Source organism: Choloepus didactylus, chromosome 20 (assembly GCF_015220235.1).
Source record: "Choloepus didactylus isolate mChoDid1 chromosome 20, mChoDid1.pri, whole genome shotgun sequence".
NCBI classification, from domain to species: domain Eukaryota; kingdom Metazoa; phylum Chordata; class Mammalia; order Pilosa; family Megalonychidae; genus Choloepus; species Choloepus didactylus.
In genome coordinates this window covers 13,333,443-13,356,618 of record NC_051326.1, presented here as the reverse complement: position 1 = coordinate 13,356,618, position 23,176 = coordinate 13,333,443, and the positions used below count along the sequence as shown (strand labels likewise).

The 23,176-nt window shown below is 47.3% G+C and overlaps 2 protein-coding genes across 4 annotated transcripts in view; both read right to left on the bottom strand.

Annotated features, from left to right (window-relative positions):
• The window catches only part of EFR3B (EFR3 homolog B), a 97,653-nt gene that overhangs the window by 47,383 nt on the left and 27,094 nt on the right, over positions 1 to 23,176 (bottom strand). For all 3 annotated transcript variants that reach the window (XM_037813061.1, XM_037813059.1, XM_037813060.1), the window contains exons 2-3: positions 6,797 to 6,873; positions 5,741 to 5,868 (exon numbers count right to left, since the gene is read on the bottom strand). In XM_037813061.1, coding sequence (XP_037668989.1) covers positions 5,741 to 5,868; positions 6,797 to 6,873 — 205 coding nt within the window. The remainder of the gene's footprint in view (positions 1 to 5,740; positions 5,869 to 6,796; positions 6,874 to 23,176) is intronic.
• Positions 1,348 to 3,593, bottom strand: LOC119516675 (glutathione reductase, mitochondrial). Its single transcript, XM_037813062.1, has one exon. The coding sequence runs from the start codon at positions 3,564 to 3,566 to the stop codon at positions 2,133 to 2,135; it is 1,434 nt and encodes a 477-aa protein (XP_037668990.1). The 5' UTR covers positions 3,567 to 3,593; the 3' UTR covers positions 1,348 to 2,132.

Here is a 23,176-nt window from a genome sequence, read left to right as displayed (position 1 = left end):
TGGAGTTCGCTGAGCATTTATGATTTATGTATTTATGTTGTTTTGAGGATTTGGGAAGTTTTCCCCAACAATTTCTTTGAATACTCTTCCTAGACCTTTACCCTTTTCTTCCCCTTCTGGGACACCAATGAGTCTTATATTTGGATGTTTCATATTATCTATCATATCCCTGAGGTCCATTTCGATTTTTTCAATTTTTTTCCCCATTCTTTCTTTTATGCTTTCATTTTCCATTCTGTCATCTTCCAGGTCACTGATTCGTTGTTCAACTTCCTCTAGTCTTGTACTATGAGTGTCCAGAATCTTTTTAATTTGGTCAACAGTTTCTTTAATTTCCATAAGATCATCCATTTTTTTATTTAATCTTGCAATGTCTTCTTTATGCTCTTCTAGAGTCTTCTTGATTTCCTTCATATCCTGTACTGTGGTCTCATTGTTCATCTTTAGTTCTTTGGGTAGCTGCTCTAGGTGCTGTGTCTCTTCTGGTCTTTTTTTTTTTTTTTTTTTTTTTTTTTAATAGTACTACTTTAATAATCTTTCAATTGTAACAAATGTAGCCACTGTAAAAAAAAAAGTAGAATTACAAAAAAGTGCTATCATAAATTGTAACAAATGTTGTGGTGGGGAGATGTATGGGAATCCTGTATTTGATGCATGACTGTACTGTAAACCCACAACTTCTCTAATTTAAAAAAAAAAAGATGATGCCAAGTTGAATCAGGGTGAGCCTTAGTCCTGTTTGACTGGAGTCTTTGTGCCAGCCTTAGTTTGGACACCTTATGGCCTTAGGACTGTAAATTTGTAACCAAATAAACCCCCTTTATAAAAGCCAATCCATTTCTGGTATTTTGCATAATGGCAGCTCTAGCAAACCGGAACACCTTATAAACCGGAAATTTGGACCCAGGGTGTAGGAATGAGGAGACAGACCACACATGGCAGAGAAAAGGACAAAGTTATGGATTGCTGGTGAGCTGCCACCAGCATGCTACAGATTTTGGAGAAAGCATGGCCTGCTAATACCTTGTTCTGGACTTTTAGTGTCCAAAACTATGAGATAATAAAGCCAACCAGTTTGTGGTATTTGTTATAGCAGCTCTGGCAAACTAACACAGCCCACAAGAGAGACTTTTACTAAAAGCTTACTGAAAGAATATAGTAGCACTCTATCACTAATGAAAGCCACAGACAATTTTAACTAGGTTACCTAGCTGGTAAAGGCTAATGAAAATGCCAAACACCTAAGTGATTTCTATAGTGTTCTTCCAAATGCAATTGCTACAAGTTTCTTCTCCTACATCTGGTCTTCAGAAAATGGATCACTACCCATAAGTTCGTAACACTGAATTTTACAAGAAGACTAGGATTTATTTTCCACTTTTTGGAACAGTTTTCAGATAAAAAATAGCAACACATACAAATACTGAAATTATTCATAGAACTATGACTTTAGCCTAGGAAGTGACTTAGGAAGTACTCAAGTTTCTTCGAAAGCCAGAATCACTTCTACAATGCCCTGCACAGATATTTAACCAGCCTCTTCAAAACTTTTCCAAGTTTGATGCACTTCAATCCATAAAAATAACACAATGTTTAACCATTTAAAACAAAAGAAAGAATAAAAATAAAGGTGGCAGGATTCTCATGTTACTTATTTTTAGAGAAAGGTCACATCCTTGAAACAGCTTTGCAATATACAGAGCACAGTACTGGCTTCAAAAAAAAAAAACTGAAAGATTCTGTGTGCTCGCATCATTTAAACTATGACAAGCTGCTGTCATCTTCCTCTATATTCACTCAAGAACCTTAATTTATTTGTACTTCATATAGTTTTATACTTGGGATGAGGCTGAAACAAACAAATGAAAAACCCACAGCTAGCACAGAGCCATTAAAAAAAAACACATTTTAAAATATTAATTTTGCTAGCAGGCGACTGAATGAAAATCAGTCCTGGATAACATAAAAAATTTTCAATTACGTAAATAAGTTTGATTATTTACTGAAAATTTCCACTATAAAAAGATCCTTATTAAAATAAAGAAACACCTAACTTTGGAACTAAGTAAACATGACTATTTGGTTCATTTCAGGTCTCCTGGTCCAGCTGCCAGCTGCACATGTCTGTGTTCTCAGCGAAGGGTCACCAGTTCTTCTGAAGAAGTAGGGTGAATGGCAACTGTGTTGTCAAAGTCAGCCTTGGTTGCTCCCATTTTCACCGCAACGGCAAAGCCCTGTAGCATTTCATCACACCCCAGTCCTTGCATATGTATCCCAACCACCTTTTCCTCTTTGTTGGCACAAATCATTTTCATCACACATTTTGTTTTCCTTCTAGTAACCGCATGATACATTGGCGTAAAGGAGGTTGAATAGATCTTCACATTTTCTTGTCCATATTTAGAAACTGCCTGATCTTCCGTGAGCCCCACTGTTCCAATAGGGGGGTGGCTGAAGACCACTGTAGGAATGTTCTCATAGTCTAATTTGGAATTTTCTTTGCCTTCAAAAAGTCTATGGGCAAGTTTTCGGCCAGCTGCTATTGCAACTGGTGTAAGAAGAGCTTTTCCACACACATCCCCAACTGCATAGATGCCTTTTATGTTGGTGTTCTGGAATTCATCTACTAGGATATGACCTCTCTCATCGGTCTGAATACCCAGTTCACTTAAGTTGAGGCTGCTGGAATTTGGGTCCCGCCCAATGGCCCACAGCAGGCAGTCAACGTGCTCAATCGTGGCAGAAATGGGTGACCTTCCGGGAACGGCAGTGACCATGCAGAGTTCTAAGCCAGACGTGGTCTGTTTAACTTCCCTGACCTGGGAGTATTTCAGGACCTCTATGCCAGCATTCTCCAGCTCTTCAGTGCAGTTTGAACTGATGACTGAATCAAAATTTCTAAGTACCTTATCATGCCGTATCATCAGCGATGTCTTAGAGCCCAGGGCTGAAAGGATCCCGGCTATCTCCACAGCAATATAACCTGCACCAACGATGACACTGCGGCGAGGCAATTCTTCAAGTTGAAAAAATCCATCACTGGTTATTCCCAGGCTGGCGCCGGGGATCTGGCTCTCAGTCGGAAGTGAGGGCACACCTCCTGTGGCAATCAGGATGTGAGGAGCAGTGTATTTTTTTCCATTGACCTCTACTGTGGGCTCAGGATCACCAGTGAAAGCTGCATGGCCACGGATGATTTCTATATGGGACTTGGTTAGATTGTTCTGATAGATGGTGTTCAGACGGCTCACGTACGCGTCCTGCTTTTCTTTTATAATGCTCCAATTAAATTTACTCTCACAGCTTTCAAAGCCGTAATCTTTGTTATCATGCATGAGCTCCAAGTGGACAGCTGTGTTCCACATTACCTTTTTGGGTACACAGCCAACATTCACGCAAGTGCCGCCCAGCTTGTGGCTCTCCACCACGGTGGCCCTGGCACCCAGCTCGGCCGCCCGGCGCGCGCTGGCCAGCCCGCCCGAGCCGCCCCCGATCACTAGGTAGTCGAAGGAGGTCACGGAGGCCGGCGGCGAGCACTGCGGCTGCAACTGCTGCCTGCACGCCATGGCGCGGGAGAAGGCGCGCGGGCAGCTGGCGGGCCTCAGGTGCCTCTTCTGGTCTTTTGATTTGGGTGCTTGGGCTTGGGTTATCCATATCATCTGGTTTTTTCATATGCTTTATAATTTTCTTTTGTTTTTGGCCTCGTGGCATTTGCTGAACTTGATAGGGTTCTTTTAGGGTTTGTAGACCTATTGAAGTCCTTATCTCTAATTTATCAGATCTACAGCTTCGTGGAGTACACTTTCTCTAACTAACCAGCAGGTGGCGTCCACGAGCCACCTGTTCTCCACAAGCCAGTTCTCCCCTGCTTAGCCTTTTTGGTGAGTGGGGGAGTGAGTCTTGTGGGGCCCAATTGGTGTAGCAAGCTTGCGTGTGTAGTTGGTGTTGCCTGCCCTGTATGTGGGGCGTGTTTCTGGGCAGTCGGGGAGGGGGGGTGGCCCTAACAATCAAATCTCCCTGATGATCCTAGAGTTTTAAAGCTGCTGCAATAGTCTAATCCTTCAGTTCAGTCCTGCCACAGTTTGTCTCTGCCACTGACCCACAAGTCTTTGGTATTGGCGTATGGCTCCTGAGACTTGCAAGTGGGCCCCTCTTCCAGGCTGTGCACCCCGGGTCCTCTGTTGAGGGATGACTGTGCTATGTCACAGGTGGGTGCCGTCCCCCCAGGGCAGTTCTGGGCTGCTGGGCTGTGTAGGGAGGCTCCCAGTCTGCTCAAATGATGGCTGAATGGGGCTTTGTTAATTCACACTGCTCCACCTTCCCAGCTCTGGGACAATCAGCTGAGGTTGCAGGGAAGGCTAATGTCCACGCCCAGTTTTGTGGTGTGTGCCTGTTATTTGAAGCACTTCCATCACACTGGGTTGTCTGGGGCAGCTCTGGGCTATGGGGCTGGCGATGGGCAGGAGTGTTTCCTGTCCACCAGGATGGTGGCTGTGAGCGGACACCCCCCTTTTCTTGGGAAGTTGTGGTGTTTAGTGAATTTTCTCAGCCACTGGATTATTGCCTTTTGTCTCAGAGCTCTCTTAGTTCTGCTCTTGACTTGACGTGCCCAAATTGCAATTATTTGTAGCTTTCTGTTTTGGGCTTATTAGAGTAATTGTTTTAGAAAAAGAAAAAAGGATTAAAAAAAAAAAAAAAAAAAAAAAAAAGGGCCCTCCTCAGAGATCTAATGGGTTATTGAAATGCTAATAGACAAAGCAACCAGGGCCATTAAGGAAAGGTCCACAGGGCAGAGAGATCAGCTTTTCTTCGGGATTTGCATATGCGCCTCAAGGCCTGAGCTCCGCCCTTCCCCTTTCTGTGTTCACCAGAACTCCAAAAATCCTCTGCTTTTATTTTGGAGTTTTTCGTATTATTTTTTTTTTCTATGCCTGTCTCCTCTCTGCTGGGCTGGCAGCTCTCAGATTCTCTGGTGTCTGGTCTCAGTCTATCTATGGTTGGAGTATGGATCAGTAGAATGAGTTTCCGAGAATGGCTAGCACTGCAGTTCTCCCTTCTCCTTCCCGGAGCTGGCAGCCCCTCCTCCCACGGGACTGAGCCTGGCAGGGAGGGGCGCGGGTCCCCTGGCCGCAAAAACTTACAGATTTCGCTGATCTCAGCAGTTCGACATTTTCATGAGTGTTGTATGAAGTATGCCCAAAGTCAGATTGCTCTGTGGTGTCCAGTCCACGCAGTTCCTGGCTTTTTACCTACTTTCCTGGAGGAGTAACTAAAACTTACAGCTCACCAGTCTGCCATCTTGCCCCGCCTCCTCTTGAGTGTATTTTTAACAGACAAATCTCCTGACTTTGCCTTGTCACCAGAATATAGATGAGTCCTCCTTATTTTTTAAGATAGTAAATTGAACAACGGAACATTCTGGGTTGCACTAACTTTTCACGGCCCCGACTGTGTGCGAGGGCTGCTGGACCGAGAGTGGGTGATGCAGGAGGTGGAAGCCAGCATCCGCTGAGCCCCAGGTCTCGGCGAGCGAAGCCTCGAACCTTACCCTGCCTCTGGAAGAGCCAAGGAAACCTGCTCCACCCAAACCTGCTCCACCCACCCAGCCCCATTTTCTCTAGTTTTTTTTTCTTTTCAAAAATCCTGTCTTCTATCATTTGCTTAAAAGGACCCCATATTTCCCCCTAAACATATAACCTAGCGTCTGAAGACATCTCTCCCACCTTCCCAGACTCCTTACCCGTAACGATGGCGACCCACATCGCGAATGAGCGTCTCGGAGAGGTAGGAGCCGATGCGATCCAGCTTTTCTGGAGCCGAGAGGGCGTAGAAGGTCAGCTTCTCCATGTTGGTCTTCACCAGGCCATCCTGTAAAGGACAGACAGGTCTCGATCAGCAAAGACTAATTCAATTTAATTGCAGTTCACACAGGGCCTGTTACATAACATGCTGGGTAGCAGGGATTCAAAGATTATGACAACACAGTTCCTGCTTCCAGGAACTCACAATCCGGCCCAAGTGTGCTACCTACAGATAAGCATAATAAGTGATATAAATGTCTATATGTATACGCATGTGTTTGTATATGCACTCACATGTATGCATACACATATACACGGATGTATGTGTACTTGTGCATATGGGTGTATAGGTCTGTGTACAGGGGTATGAATGACAGGGCTTCATTAAAGGTGACTCAGAATTAGAACATGTTGTGTATTCAGCACCAACACACGAACAGGAAGGAAGGAGCTCTGCAGCTATCAGGCTGCAGCTATCAGGGAATTCTCCAGAGGATGCTGGAAATGTGATTCTTCAACTGCCCCATCAAGAAGGGGTGACTGATTCCCAGTGAGCAAGTCGAGTACATCAGCTCCTGACATGTCTCAAACTACAGCCCAGTAATGCAGCCTGACAGCTAGAGTGAGGTCTGGGAAGCCGAGGAGTCAGGCATCCTGGGAGTGCACCCAGACACCCACAGCCACCAGAGAGTACTGCGGAGAGAGACATGGGCTCCTGAGCCAAAACTCTCGCCAGGAGAATGCTCCACCACGCAGCAGGGAAATATGACCATCAAGAGGGCTACGGATCAAGGAAACAGTCACCCAGAGAGACAAAAGGGAAAGACATGTCTCAGCTGTGCAACGGCCACCAGCATGCCAAAACAAACTTCCGCTTTCCTGTGCAGATTCTGACTTCAGAGAGATTCGAGTATTTTCACGCTCAGGTTTCAATTTGCCCAGGAACATCCAGGGAGCCTGGATGCCGGAGTCAGGCAGAAGGACTCAGTACCCACCTCGGGGTCCTCAGGGAAGATGTTATCAACCAGCCTCTTGTACCTGGGGCGGAGAGCGCCACAGCAGCCACACACACCTGGAAAGGGAAGGAGAAACACCTGTGAGCAAAGCCTCCTGGCTGGGCCGAGGAGACCTGGCAACCAGGCCAGGGGGCATGGCTTGAAAGGTCTTCCCTTAGAGGGCCAGTGCCCTGTCCTTCCCTGGGGTTGGCTTATCCCACTGCTTCCTGACCCCCAAATTCCAAGACATTTGCTGTTCTCACTTCATGTCTTTTATGTGGGGATCAGACACAGGGGTGCACAGGAGGGTGAAGCCTGCAAGCCGACACATCTTCACACCACCAGGCCATAGAGGACGAGGCTTCCGGGGGTGGGAGCTTACACACAGGCGCTGCCCCCAAATACTTCACTGTCCCGCCACACACATGTGCGCACACACATGCACATGCATGCACACACACAAATACACGCACTCTCTCTGGGCCCCGACTCTAGAACCGCCTCCTGCAGCCCACGGATCTCGCCGAGCGTCCCGGGAACCTGCAGGCAGCTCTGCGGGGCAGCTGTGCTTCCCTGCCCCTCCCACCCCCCCCCCCCCCCGTTCGTCCCTGTGCATGTCACCTCTTCTCCTGCCAGCATTCTCTCTCCCGGGGCCATTTCCATTACAGAATGTTATGTGAAACTATGATAAATTAACATTGCCATTAATTATTAACATTTGAAAATGCATCTTTAATGCAGTGTGACTGTGGTATTTGAAAATTGTGGCATTTCAGAGGGCCCTGGGGCCATCCAGGTGGTGGTGCTCAGATGCCAGCCCCCCACAAGGTTTTCACCAGCCTAGGGCAGAATGAGGAAAATTAAGAACAATGTGGTACATCTTTATACAGCTAAATGTAGTCCATTTAGAAGACTGTCTGAGGTCATATCCTTCTTAGTCTTGTGACACTGTGAAATGATGGCCTTAGGACATAGGTGATAATAAAGGAAACTCTGGCCAAATAAAAAGTTGACAACTCTAGGTCCCACTGTACACATTTTTCAACTGATAAAGAAAACTGAAAACATGGGAACCTCTGCTTTTCTTCCACACACCCCCCCCCCCTCCAAGCTGGGCACCTCCCCTTCAACCAGCGCACCCCTGGCGGCCTCTGGGGGGAGCAGGGGGCACAGGCAGGGGAAAGGGGTGGGGGGTGGGGCTGAGAAAAGGCAAGAGCCTGGGAAAGCCCAACTCTGCCCCCCCCAAAAAAAACTGCCCCCTCATTCATCAATTAAAGATTAATTCTGTTTGTACAGCGCTCTGCTTAAAATGCAAATGCATCCTGGAAAGATTAAGCCTGTGGGTCATTCAGAAAATAATGAATTACTTTGGTGGGAATGACCTGAATCACACAAGGAGCTTTACACAGAGGAGAAAGGCGGCTCTCCGGGGGGTGTGAACAGGAGGGGTTGTGGGGTGGGCCCAGATGGAGGAAGAGCAGCGATTTGGGCCCCAGAGGTGACTTGGGGAAGTCAAGGGTTCCCCGGGGAGGCAGCAGGTACTGGGGGGGAAGGGGGTGGTGCAGGTATCAGAATACTGCTTTGCAAGCCCCCCGACCCCGCAGCCCTGTGCCCCTCGGCCTCCCCGCCCGCCCGGAGGGCTCCCCCGTTCAGGCCACTGTCCAGCCTCCTGGGTCTCACCCCTGCCCCTGCCCTGGGAGCGGGGGCCAGGGCTCCACTCCGTGGGCGCCCAGGGTTATTTATCATGATGGGACCGCTCCCGGGGGTGCGTCCCCCTTCGTGGGCCTCCAAGCCTGGCACCTACACCCGCCCTCCTGCTCCTTCCCCGAGGCTGCCTCTGCCCTGGGCGGCTGCCCGAGCAGGACACGCTGGCACCTTCCGGCAGCCTCCTCGGCTCTGTCCCTAAAACCCGAGCACTGGCCCTTTGCATTTCAAGAGAGCAGGAAACAGGCACAGGGAGAAGTTAGGAGGAAAGGAATCCTGGAGTTGGTTTCTTCCTCCTTCCAAAGGGCCTGCGGCCAGGCCTGCGCTGGGCAGAGGCAGAGCTCACGGTGCCGGGCGCCCAGACTCGGGGGGAGAAAGCCCACCCCGGATGACTCTGGCTGGCAGCAACCTGCCCCGGGGGCACGAGGGGTGGGTGCTGCAGCGCGGCAGGGCCGCCCAGGGGTGGCAGGCCTGGTCACAACCCGATCTGGGGAAGCTGAGCGGATTCTCCCCAGACGGAAGCCAGAGAGCCCACCGGCCTCCTCCTCCCTGGAATTCTGGAAGGCCGCCTCCTCAGGAGCCCCTTTTGTTCCAGTCCCTCCTTCTCTCATCTGCAGACCCCTCCCAGAAGCCCCTCTCCCAGCACGCGGCCTCCTGGGGTCACCAGGCAGGGCCCCCAGTGGGAAACTGACACAAGCAAGGCCTGAGTCCATTTTCTCACAAGCAGAGACGAGTAAGAAAGCTGGAAGAACATGAGATGGGAGCAGGTATCCCCTTACCAGTGGAGCTGCCACTGCTTTCACCTCCTTCAGACACCTCTAGAGAAGGAGGGGCTTCCAAACTTACTCCTGGCGGGTTCCCTCTAATCTGTTCTTTCTTTCTGACGTTCCCCAACCCTCCGAGGGCACAGTGGTCACCAGCATGGGCTCAGGTCCCAGCCCTGCCACTTCCTGGCTTTGAGCATGAGTGTCCTTCTCTCCCAGGCGGGCGTAGAGTGTGTCACACGGGATCATTACTTGAATACCTGGGAAGCACCTAAAGCAGGCGCAGGTCTGGGCCGCACCCAGTAAGGGTTAGCAGGTGGCTGGGATCCCTCTTCTCCGTCCCCTCCAGGCCCAGCGCAGTTGAGCCCTTTGATAAATGCTAGTGGGTCGACTGCTGGCTGGTACGTCTTAGTGGGGCTGTCTCCGCTGACCACTTTGCTCAGCAACACTGACGAGGTGGATGAGGCCCAAAGGCCTAGGATCGCGGAACATCCTTCTGAAGACCCAACCTGGCTGGCCCATGAGTCTGCAGCGGGTGCTGCTTTGCCAACGCAGACGTACGCACTTGCAAGTAAAGGTAACTTGATCTCAATCCCCAGCGCCTGCCCAGCCACCTGCCACAACCCAGAGTTCCCACACCTTCCCACCTCAGCATCAATTCTTCAACCCCCATTTCACGTGACGCCCCACAAGCACACCCAACAGACCGGAGAGCGCGAGGGTAGTACTGGAGAGAGTCCACCAGGCTGGGCGTGGGAGGTCACGGGCAGCATCTGAGGATCGGGGCAGGGAAAGAAGTGGACTTCAAGGGCCAACAGGTGCCCCGGGATGGGAGCAGAGACCCTGGAGAGCACAGCCACATTTTCCAAACTGTTCCGTGAAACACTAGTCGTGTCACGTTAACAGGTGTTCTCCAGGAAAAGGGTCTCAAGGACAAGTAAATACATGAAGCCACGCATCCTAAAGCACCCCATTTCAGACTCACAGTGCAAATTAGCATAGTGAAATCCTAGAAAAAATTTTGAGGTAAAGAAGCCTATTTTAATTTGCTTAAACCAACATCTCCCAACTTTCCACTATTAAACATCACTATGATGAATACTTAATACTTTTTTTCACTCTTTATTTAAAAAAATTCAAACTTACAGGAAAGTTGCAAAAATAATATAAAATAATACATGGAAATTCAATATACCCCCTCACCCAGCAACTCAGATTTACCAGCTTTTAGCATTTTGCAACATTTATTATATTATTCTATCTATCATCATCATCATCTAAACATTTGCGAGTAGGCTGTGTACACCATGCTCCTCTTACATTCAATACTTCCAGGTGCATTTTCTGAGAATCGGGACACTCACAATGTAATCACCTTAAGTACAGGTGTCAACTTCAAGAAATTTAGCATTGATATAAAGCATACAGTCCATATTTCAATTTTTTTTTTAGTTGTCCCAATAATGTCCTTTTTTCCCCTGGGCTGGCAGATTTTTATTTAAAATTTTTATTTTAGTAACATATATACAACCTAAAAATTTACCCTGTAACCATATTCAGATACATAACTCAGTGGTGTTAATTGCAGGCACAATGTTTGCTACCATATAATGCATACTTTTAATACTGGTTTCTAAAGGCACGTTTATTGCTACTGTGTGGGCACTGGAACAGTGTACCATTCTGTGAATGCAGCACGTTGGAAACGGGGCTGCGTTTAGAGCAGAAAGTACCAGGCTCAAGCCCTGGCCCTGTCATTTCACCTGTGAGACCCAGTGTCTCCTCAGCACAGTCAGCAGACGAGCTGTTCTCCAAGGTGCAGCTCCATGACCAAGGCCCCAGACCTTATTGTGGACTCGAGGGAGAATCAGCGTGAACTCTGATAGGCAGGGAAAGGCTTCCCGGAAGAGGAGGACAGGAAGACATGGGGTAGGATTCACAGACAGGGAAAGAGGGTGGCTGCTTCGTCCCTTCCGTGCTGGGCATGTGCTAAAGCACTTGGTAAGCACCGGCTTATTTAACCCTTCCAAGAACCCCATGGCGTAGGCACCATGCCTCTCGTCCCATTTACGGATGAGGAAACAGAGGCACCAAGAGGTTAAATGACCAGTCTGGAGTCACACAGCCAGTAAAGTAGCAGAACCAGGAATTGAACCCAAAATATCTAGCTCCAGAGGCCATGTTCTTAGCTACTGTACCAGGAAAAGATGGGCATTGTGTTGTCATGGAACTAGGAAACTAAAGGCAGACGTGGAAAGGGCAGGACCACTCGGCTGTGCAGCTCCGAATGTGATGTGCAAACTAGTCGCCAGAGCATCTTGCTAAAATGCAAATTCCCACTCAGCAGGTCTGGGGTGGAGCCCGAGACTCTGCATTTCCACCAGGCTCCCAGCTGATGCCCATCCAGGGCCTACAGTGAATCTCAAGACTCCAGAGCCCAGTGATTCCGAGCAGGGCTCTGGGTCAGGCAGGCTTAGGCTGAAATACCAGCCCTTCCACTTTCTTACTGTATGGCCTTGAGTAAGTTACTAAACATAAGTCCAAGTTTCTTCATATGACAAATGAAGATGATGAGGGTTCCCTGCCAGGGGCCTGGGAATTAAGGATTAAATGAGGGAAAGCACCCATTGCATTGCCGAGTGCCTCTTCCTTCCTGCCCAGCTCCTTGAAGAAAAGGCGTGGAAGACAGAGCTGAGGGCGGACCCAGGACAGCTCTGAACAACGTTTTGTTTTTTTTTTTTATTAAATTCAGTTTTATTGAAATACATTCACACACCATACAATCATCCATGATATACAATCCACTGTCCACAGTATGATTAACATAGTTATGCGTTCATCACCACAATCTATCTCTGAACATTTTCCTTACATCAGAAAGAACCAGAACAAGAATAAAAAATAAAAGTGAAAAAAGAACACCCAAATCATCCCCCCATCCCACCCCATTTGTCCTTTAGTTTTTATCCCCATTCCTCCACTCATCCATACACTAGATAAAGGGGGTGTGATCCACAAGGTCTTCACAATCACACTGTCACCCCTTGTAATCTACATTATTATATAATTGTCTTCAGGAGTCCAGACTTCTGGGTTGGAGTTTGGTAGTTTCAGGTATTTACTTCTAGCTATTCCAATACATTAAAGCCTAAGAGGTATTATCTATATAGTGCATAAGAACGTCCACCAGAGTGACCTCTCGACTCCATTTGGAATCTCTCCAGCCACTGAAACTATTTCGTCTCATTTTGCATCTCCCTTTTGATCAAGAAGATACTCTCAGTCCCACGATGCCGGGTCCACATTCATCCCCGGGAGTCATACTCTGCGTTGCCAGGGAGATATACACCCCTGGGAGTCGGGTCCCACGTAGGGGGGAGGGCAGCGAGTTCACCTGTCGAGATGGCTCAGTTAGAGAGAGAGAGGGCCACATCTGAGCAACAAAGAGGTACTCAGGGGGAGACTCTTAGGCACCATTACATACAACTTTAGACTCTCCTTTGTGGTAATGAGCTTCATAAGGGCAAGTCCCATGCTCGAGGGCTCAGCACATCAAACCGCCAGTCCCAATGTTTGTGACAACATCAACACCAGTCCAGGTGAGGAAGTCCAACACATCCTCACCTTCCCCCAGATCCTCGGGGCTGGGGAGGGGGAGGTTTGAACAACGGGTTTTTAAAAAGCTGAGGTTTTGCCTAAATCATCAGGGAGCTCTGGGAACCTCCTAAGCAGAGGGGATGGTAATGATCAATCCAGAGTCGGCATGCAAGATGGGGCAAGACAGAGGCACTGAGGCAGATGGGAACTGCCACAACAGGGGTGGTGGGGAGGGGGCACGACAAATGCATGCCCTGGAGTGCTGTGATTAGGACAGAGGAAGGGCCAGATCACGAAACACTTGAGTCACTCTGCGGGGAGGAAGTGGAGGAAGGTACAAAAGGTGACTCCAGGTTTCCAGGTATAACTCAGAATTGGAGCTCACTTGACAGCAGCAGAGAAGGCGGAGGTGGCTGGGGATGAGATGTGGGTGGTAATCAATTTTGGGAACATTTAGGTGGGATCAGCCCACAGGTAGCTGGTGAGCAGGGCTGGAGCGCATGGGAGAGACCAGGGCTGAAGTTCAGAGGGTCCCGTATCGGGACCTGGCCACAGATGCTGCAACAGAGGATCTGATTGTTCAGGAAAATGGGGAGGGAGGAGAAAAAGACAGAGATGCCCAGAGACGGTTGTCTTTTCCTCTCCCTCTGCCTCTCTCTTCCTATTTTCCCTTTTCCTCATTTCTCTGCCCCTTTCCTAAGGTCCTCCCAGCTCAGGGATTTTGGGTCTTCCGGCTGCTCATTCTGGCTCCAAAAACATGCCCATGTTAGTATCTCCCAAATCGTCTAGCTCAGTCATCTGATTCACTAACTTACAAGACGCTAATAGCTGATAAACAGTCTTCCAGGGGGTTCATGCATTTTTTAATATCCTGAAAGCCAAAGAAAATAAACTCTAACTGTAGAATATTGGAAGATATGGGAGCAGGGTGTTTATATAAGGAGGTTAGCACATCAGTGTCTGAAAACTGTTCTGTTATGTTGGGCTCTGGAGTTTCTTTTTTAAAATTTTATTTTAAACCCTTTAAAAACCCAGTTTTGAGGAAAAAGATAGAGAAACAAAATTAATAGCTTATTTTCGGGAAAAATAAAGCAAAATTAAGAAACTAAAAGGGTTTTCTTTTCTTTCCTTTTTTTTTAAGCAACCACATGGTGAATTTGAAGAGGATGGAGTGGATAACTGTAAGGCCATACAGCTGGCAATATGCTCACTGGAGGAAAAAACACAAGAAAGAATCACTGGAAAACAAACCTAAAACTATTACTTTACCACCTTATCTGCTCCACTTTAGGAAGTGATGGCTCATATGGCTAAAGGAATTTTTTGGAATATCAACCAGAGGGCAGAAAGCCCTGTGCAGCACTCCACACTTCCTGGGTAGGTAATTAGAGTCAAAAGCAGGGGGTCTCTTCTCTGATAAGGCAAAGGGCTGGCGAGGGTTTTGATCAGGTGTTCCTGCCCCTGGGTGCCGAAGCAGCTCAGGAGGCGCTGGGAACCCACAGGCACCCCGACAAAACTTCCAACCAGTAAAAGGTGACTCCAAAATGGCCACAGCCCAGTCAGGGAATAAACCAAAGAAGAGAAGTTGTTAAAAAGAAATTGAAAACAGTGCATTTTAAAAAGAAAATTTTAATTCTGAAATAATTTCAAACATACAGGACAACTGCAAAAAGAATACAAACCCCACACAGAGAATTCCAACATATCCTCCCCGTTGCTGCCAGATATTCAGATCTACCAATTTTAATGCTTTGTCATCTTTGCCATATCATTCTCTATCTATCTACCTATCTGTCTATCTAACTATCTACCTACCTATCTATCATCTGCTGAACATCTAAGAGCAGGTTGCACACATCAGGCTCCTTGAACACATAATACTTTCATGTACATTTCTTACAAACCAGGATATTCACTTGTGAAGCACCTTAAGTGCAGTTATCAAGTTCATGAAATTTAATATTGATATAAAGTTTACAGTCTATATTCCAATTTTTTTGTATGCCAGAATAATGTCCTTTTGAGCAGTTTCTCCTCCATTCTTAGATTCCATCAGTATTACGTATTGGTTTAAGCGTCATTACCTCTTTTTCTCTTCTTTCTTTTTTTTTTAAGTTGTGGAAACATACATACAACATAAATCTTTCCTTCCAAAACCCTCCCAAGGAGGAATTCATCAGTGGAATTAATCACACCCACAGTGTTTCAGTGCCTTCCACACCATCCATTATTAGAACTTTCCCTACACCCCAAAAAGAAAGCCTACACTCATTTTGCATTAACTCCCCATTGACTCCCCATTGCTATGCAACGTGCTCCCCCCCACCCCACCCCCCCGCAACCTGTACTCTCCTTTCTGTCTCTATGAGTTTGCATATTCTTCGTGGTTATCATGGGGCTTAAATTCAACATCTTAAATCAACAGCAGTCTTGTTTGTTTTGATACCAACTTAAGTTCAGTGGCATAAATAAACTATGTTTTGTACTTCTCTGTTACCCCCATCTCTATCATAGTTCTTGTCACAAATTACACATTTATACATTATGAGTCCAAAATCATTGATTTATCATTAAATTTTACGCATTTGCCTTTTAGATCCTGTGGGAAGTAAAAAGTGGAGCTACAAACTGAAACTACAATAGTACTGGTATTTTATTTACCCATGTCATTACCCTCCCTGGAAATCTTTATTTCTTCATGCGACTTCAATCTATTGTCTATTGCCCTTCCCTATTTTGCTGGTTTGAATGTATTACGTCCCCCAGAAAAAGCCATATTCTTTGATGCAATCTTGTGGGGCAGACATTTTAGTGTTGATTAGATTGGAATTCTTTGAGTGTTTCCATGAAGATGGGCCCCAACCAACTGTAGGTGATGACTCTGATGAGACAATTTCCATGGACATTGGCCCCGCCCATTCAGCGTGGGCCTTGATTACTGGAGCAGTATACAAGCTCAGACAGAAGGAGCCAGCTAGCTACAGCCAAGAGGGACACTCTGAAGAACACCCAGGAGCTGAGAGAGGAGCTGCAGATGAGAGTGAGTTTGAAGATGGCCATTGAAAGCAGAGTTTTGCTCCAGAGAAGCTAAGAGAGGACAAATGCCCCAAGAGCAACTGAGAGTGACATTTTTGAGGAACTGCAGCCTAGAGAGGAACATCCTAGCAGAAAGCCATTTTGAACCCAAAACTTTGGAGCAGATGCCAGCCACGTGCCTTCCCAGCTAGCAGAGGTTTCCCAGACACCACTGGCCATCCTCCAGTGAAGGTACCCGATTGCTGATGTGTTACCTTGGACACATTATGGCCTTAAGACTGTAACTATATAACCAAATAAACCCCTGTTTATAAAAGCCAGTCCATCTCTGGTGTTTTGCATTCCGGCAGTATTAGCAACCTAGAACACCTTTCAAATTGCAGAACTCTCTTTACCATCTCTTGTAGGGCTGGTCTAGTGGTAACAAATTCCCTCTGCTCTTGATTATCTGGGAATGTGTAATTCCTTCCTCATCTTTGAAAGACAGGTTTGCTAGATATAGAATAGTTGGTGGGCAATTTTTTGCTTTCAGCACTTTAAATATGTCTTCTCACTGCCTTCTTGCCAATGAATTGGTTTCCAATGAATAATCAGCACTTAATCTTATTGGGGCTCTCTTGTATGTGATGTGCTGCTTCTCTCGTGAGGCTTTCAGAATTCTTTATCTTTGGCATTTAATGGTTCGATTATAATACGTCTTGGTGCGGGCCTATATGGAATTCATTGAGCATCCTGGATGTGCATATTCATGTCTTCCATTAACTTTGGGAAGTCTTCAGCTATTATTTCTTTGAATATTCTCCCTGCCCCTTTCTATCTTTCTTTTCTTTCAGAGACTCCCACAATGCCTGTATTGATATGTTCAATGGTGTCCCACAGGTTCCCCGGGCTCTGTTCACTTTTCTTTATTCTTTCCTCTTTCTGTTCCTCAGACTGGATGATTTCAGTTGTTTTATCTTCAAGCTCACTAATTCTTTCTTCTGCCAGCTCCAATCTGCTGTTGAACACCTACAGGGAATTTTAAACTTCCATTACTGTGGTCTTTGGCTCTGTTTGGTTACTTTTTCTAATTTCCCTCTCTCTGTTGATATTCTCTTTGTGTTTATCTATCCTTTTCCTGATTTCCTTTAGTTCCTTGTCCATGTTTTCCTTTCTTTATTTGAGCATATTTAGGACCATTTTTTAAAAGTCTTTGTCTGGAATATCCCAGGTCCAGTCCTCCTTGTTGACAGTTTCTAATGCTTTACTCATTTCCTTTGCCTGTATCATCACTTCCTGTTTCTTTGTATGCTTTGTAATCTTTTGCTGAAATCTGGACATTTTGATATTTTAATGTTTATTGCTGGAATTTAGCTGTTCCTTAAGCTTGTATCCAGCTAGTGTCATGACAGAGCTTTCTTTGGATACCAAGTACTAACAACAACAACAAAAATAGAAGGAAAAAAAATACTTTTCCTAGTCTTTGCAGATAGGCCTGTGCAAGTGCCCTCCTTCAGGGCTAGAAAACAGCTCCAGGTCAACACAAAGGGGCCACCTCTGTCCTTTTTCTGCAGGCATCTTGTCTTGGGCACTTACATGTGGCCTTAGGAATTCCCCTGTTTACACAGTTCCGAATGTCCCCTCTTCCCTAGGAAAGTCTCCTCATGGGGTGGGGCCACTGCACTGTATATCCTACAGCCAGCAATCCCTGCCCCCAGGCAGCCACTTGACTGCTCTCCCACTGCCCTCTATAGGAGGGATCTGTGAGCCACCTTCTACACTCAGGGCAAGTTCTGGGACAATGAGTCCCTCAGGCCACCACCAGACAGATGGGGCCACCAGCTCCCAATACGTGTTCAAGGTTGCTCTGTTCCCACCCTGGGAAAGCTGGCTGGTCATGAGGGGTGGGGGAGGAGCCAGCCAGGGTGCCAGGAGATCCTCTCATTTTTTTTTTCCTTAGAGAAGTGAGCTTCCAGAAAAATTATGCAGAAAATACAGAGTTCCCATATACTCCCCTTATGCACACAGTTTTCCCTATTATTAACACTTTGCATTCATGTGGTAACTTGGTTACAACTGATGAAACAATCCTACTTCTTTTAAGCAGGCTTTTTCTTGATTTGGTGCTCACCCTATTACTGTAATCCTTTTAACAGTTTTCTGGAGCTTTGAGGAAGATATTTCTGCCAGTTCTTGCTGGTTGTTCATAATTTCTGGTGGGAGCGGAGAAGAGTCCTGAAGCTTCTCACTCCAACATCTTGTTCAGGGTAGGGCTGAAAACAGTTCATTTCAGTGAGAGATTAACGATCAGTATTTGTCTACTCCTTTCAATCTTGCTTCTGATGGTATTTACTCTTGATGTTAGTACACAGAAGTAAGTGGCATTTAATTCACAGTTACACATCTACAAAAGAGACACATATTTCTGAAAGAGAAGCATCACTCAGCAGGGGCCTCTCTCACTTTCTGGGGGATCCGGCCACGGTACCCCAAAGGTAAGTTCACAAAGCTTCCTCTTCTCTCACGAGGATCCGCCTTACTTCATATTTTAATACCTATTTTGAGGAAGGGAGGGAAACACTGAGGCGGCCACATTCACTAGTACGTAGCTACTCTGGTTACTGAAAAGTCACATCAGTAGGGATTAACAGCGTGCACTCTTACAGTGCAGATACGTATGAGCACCCCCACAGCTTGGGCCCTGTGAAAGCTCTGTCTGTTTGTAAGAGTGCCCTCTTCCCTCTGACTTGAAAACTCTACCAACTGTTAGACCTGCCCTGCTCCCCTGCCCTCTGGCCGTTCTCTCGCTGGCTCATTTTGCCCCAACTGTAAAGGGGCAAAGGGACCTCTCTGCACACTGCCTCAGGGCCTCTGTACATAATGCGCCCCAGGTCTGGAATGTTCTGGAATGTTCTTCCCTGTATCCTCTGGGCTCCGATTCTCATTTCTCTAAGGTCTCTGACCAAATGTCACTGAACTGGGGAGACCTTCCCACCATTGTTACTAAAATAGCACCCCCTTTAATTCCCTGTCCCTGATTTAATCCTTTTCACAGCACTTTTTGCCAGTGGACACATTTCACGTGTGTCTCCTGTCTCTCTCTCCCCTACAGGAAGATAAGCCCCTCGAAAGCTCTGTCTGTCTGTCCCTGCTGTATCCTGGCCTGGGACAGGGCCCAAGCTGTGGGGGTGCTCATTCATATTTGCTGAATGAAGAAATGAATGTGTGATTGGAAGAAAAGCCATCCACACGTTTCAGTTAGTAAGGGTAGGATAAGGCAGGTAGCAAATGATCTGCAGAGGCTCGCAAGCCAGCTGTCTTAGGGGGACCTCAGAGAAATGTTCCTCCTGAAGAACCGTTGGCTCCATCTCCTGGGGCTGCCACCACCGGCTCTCTCAAGGCCGGCGTCACTGGGGTGCCAGGGTGGGGGGTGAGGTGGACACACGGGGGCGGGCAGCCTGGGATAAGGGCTCCTGCTCGGCTGTGCTACCCAGCGGCCTCCTGCCTGCCTTGCCCTGACGCCCACTCACTCCAGCTTGGCCTGTGGTCACAATCCTGACAGTTCATCACCATCACCCTTGCGACTCGGGGAGGTGGGTGGAGATGCTTCAAATGCTCCGCTGAGATCCTGGCGCACAGCCAGGGTGAGAAGCACCAGCCAGCTCCTGGCCTGCCCAGCGTGCCACAGCAGGGCTCATGACTGCTGGCAGCCAGAGCGGGCCCCTCTCCCTGCTCTGCCAGCAGTATCTGGGTCCCCCCTTTTCTCTATAGGCCTGATCTGTCTCCTTGATCTGAGTTACCCACTGTCCAGAGCCACAGATGGTCTGAAGCAAACAATGTCAAAAACTAAACACACATGCTTTTCAATATCCAGGTCCCTTTCCCTAATTCCCCACTAATAACCCAGCATCACCTGCCAGGCCCCCTGAGATACAGTGATGGTTCTTTGGATTCCTTAGACTCCTCACCATCACCTGAGCCTCCTGTGGGCAGATCTTTAAGCTCTAAGAAACACCACCTGCTCTGTGCACTAGGCCAGGCACTCCACAAATACTTCACAGAATTCTCATAACAACTCCATAAGGTATGGACCATTATTCTCATTTTACAGATAAAGAAACAGTTATCAGAGAGGTTAAGTATCCTACCCAACGGCACACAGCATTTGCTTCTCTGCCATGTGGCTCCCCTGATTCTCTCATCACTTTCTCCCAAATATATCCTCAATGATTTCCCAAGTCCATCCCGTGCTGTCCTTTGCCACAGCCACCAAGCGGGAACATCTCCTCAATACCCGATATCCGGTCCTCGGAAACGCCACCCGGCTGGTCTCCTTGCTTCGGTTCATTCTATATGTTGTTTGACAGCAAATCATTGCTTTATTTCATTTTCCTCCCAGTCAAGCAGTTAAGAGTGGCGCCCCATGCCTGAAATTCATTAAACCCTTCAGCTTAGTGTTCAACAAGGGATGCTCCCCAACGCGGGAGTGTCTTCATGTCCTTCCGCTGTCACAGGCGGGCCTCTCCTCCTCGCTTTGCTCCTGGAAGAGCCTTTGTCAAGTCCACCAGGGCCCCTCGGGAGACGGTGGGGAGAAGGTGGGAGCTCTGAAGAGGGGCCGGTGGAGGCAGCCAGCAAGCCGAGGACGCCCCAGATGTTATGGGTGAGAGGATGCTTGGGTGCCGGAAGCACGCAGAGGCTGGAGATGGCAAAGGGGCCTGTGAGATCACTGCGTCGGGGGGGCACCCCAGAAACTCCGGTTAATAACTCCCTCTGGCCCCAGCCATCACTTTAGCCTCTGCCACCTCAACCTCTGTGTGTTCTTTGCCCCCTACTACCATACACAGTCTTCTGCCACTGCCTGCTAAGTCTAAGTTGTATCAGTGACTCATGTTTTATTTCCCCAAATAAACTGCAAATTCCTCCAGCCTCATTTTCTTCTGACCTGGGTACAGCATCCCGAGCCCAGCAGGACTTGAGGGCAGCCGGCAATGACGCGGGACATCACCTGCCTTTGATCCCCGTGAGACCCAGGGAAATCACCTCCTCTCTGAGCGCTTGGTTTCCTTTTTATAAACATCCACACCATTATCCCTGTTCACCATGGAAAAGGCCTCTTTGCTCAAATTAGTCCATATTTATTTTCCTAGCTCTACAATCCCCCTTGTCTTTATAGGAGAGGTCCGGGCTTGATCATTGCTTTCACTAAAACATATTGAATTATTTTCAAACAATTTAAAACAAAATTGAAACCAGGGCTAATGACCCAGACACCCGTGAACTATGAATTGGCGGAAATTGAAGAAAGTTCAGAGAGAGAATCGTGCTCGACTCGACTGCCTCCCTGCAAGGAGCAGGCCCTGAGCTCGACTGGGGCAAAGTGAACCCCAGTGGGCAGCGTGCATAGTATTTGCTGGGTGGTGTGGGGGAGAGGAGGAAGGGTAAAGCATAAAGGGTCAGTCCTCAGAGAACTTACTCTTTATATCACACTGAAACCAAGGAGTCCATAAAACTGAAGAAATTGCTGAGTTGCATGAGTCAAGGAAGGCTTCCTGGAAGAGGCGGCACCTGAAGAGGTGTCACTAGGTTTGGAGAGAGCTGGTAAATACCAATGAATCCCTAAAAGGAAAACTCAACAGCCCTTCAAAGGGTAAGATTTAAGTAAACTAAAAATGTTCTCTCCTCTCTTTTATTCTCATTTTTTCCTTGCTTCTGGTTTTAAAAGGAATACTTGCTCATGTGCATAAATTTGTAAAGTGGAAAGAAATGAAAATGAATATAAACACTTATAATCACACGCTTTGGAGGTAACTATTAAAATTTTGGTATATTTGTTCTAGCCTTTGTTTCTGTATTTGTGCATAAAATTGGGATCATACAGCTCATTGTTAAAACATGCTTTCTTCTTTGTGGGCATATATCGTGAGCTGATCCCTAAATATTTTCCAAAACCTCATTTTAATGGCTATTTATTGTCTGACAGACCCTGATTTATTTAATCATTCCCCTTTGCTGAATCCAATTTTTTCATTATTCTGAGTGATGAAGTGATTTCCCTGGGTAATTGAAGCTGGGAGTCACACAGGGAGAGCACGGTTTTATTTATTGATGATAAGGACATCGAATGGTGCCCAGCGGCTGCGGGGCTCGGGGTGCACCAGCCTGCTGCGGCGGGGGCTGGGGCTTGTCTCTGCTGGTTCGGGGAAGATTCAGGTGCTGAAGAAAATGAGTTTGGGAAAGGAGGCAGGGCTGAGTTTCCAGACAGCTCTTATATGAAGGAGGATTAAACAGCAGTTGAATTCTCCCTGGGGCACAGTTTGGGACACACCTTGTCTGAATTCACAGACACGGCCATGGCTGTCAGGAGCTGACCTTTCGAAGCTCGCCTTGCTTCCAACACATCCCTGCCTTCCGCCCAGTCTTGCTAATCCGACTGCCACCTTAATTGAGGATAGGGATTTAAAAGGAAAGAAACTTTTCCAATTGATCTAATGTCACAGCTTCAATTCTTTACCAACTGTGGGCTTCCTTGGGCTCTGGCGTCCTTCTCCAAGCCAACAGCAGGTACAATGTCCATCTCCCTGTCTCTTGGGATCACTGAAAGCAGGAACAATTTATCCAAGCCACTTTCAGGAGCCAGGCAGCCTCAAATCCCAGGTCCAGTTCTCACCAGCCGTGTCTGCGCCTCGGTCTCCTCACCTGCAAAACGGGGATAACGGAGTCTCGGCCACAGGGGTGGTGGCGGCCAGCCCAGGTCACACAGGTGCCGTCCGTGAGCTGCTCCGGGACGGGGGAGCCTTAGGTGACTTGAGTCAGTGCCCTCATCATCAGTATTACTCTCATAATTATCATCAAAATCTCCTTCCCAGCACAGGAAAAAGAAGGCAGGGTAGAATCAAATGGAAGAGAAAACAGAACAAAATGCAATGCCAGAGCAAGACTGGCCCTTATTAAAGTCTTTCATCTTTATTTTCCACTTGGAGGGTGAAACACCAACGGCTGCTGAGAAATCGAAGTCCAAACTGAGACAGACACACCGTCACATCTTAGATGCCCAAAGACAAAGCCCCCTGTGGAGTCGCCGTGACCAGCAGCAGCCGCTAACTTTTGTTTTTTGTTTTTGTTTTTGTTTTTTTAGCTAGTCCATGCCTGGCAATATGCTAAGGGTTTTACCTGCATTGCTTCATTTAAACTTTACAAAAAGCTGATGAGGCCGTGACAAGCAACCTTGCTTTACAGTGGACATCAAGTCCAGGCTCTTAGCCACTGTTGGTTTGTATTCATTAAACAGCTGAGACCTCTG

What these genes read in the sequence shown, in the direction of transcription:
- LOC119516675 (XM_037813062.1), bottom strand. Translation starts at nt 3,566, where the DNA reads ATGGCGTGCAGGCAGCAGTTGCAGCCGCAGTGCTCGCCGCCGGCCTCC.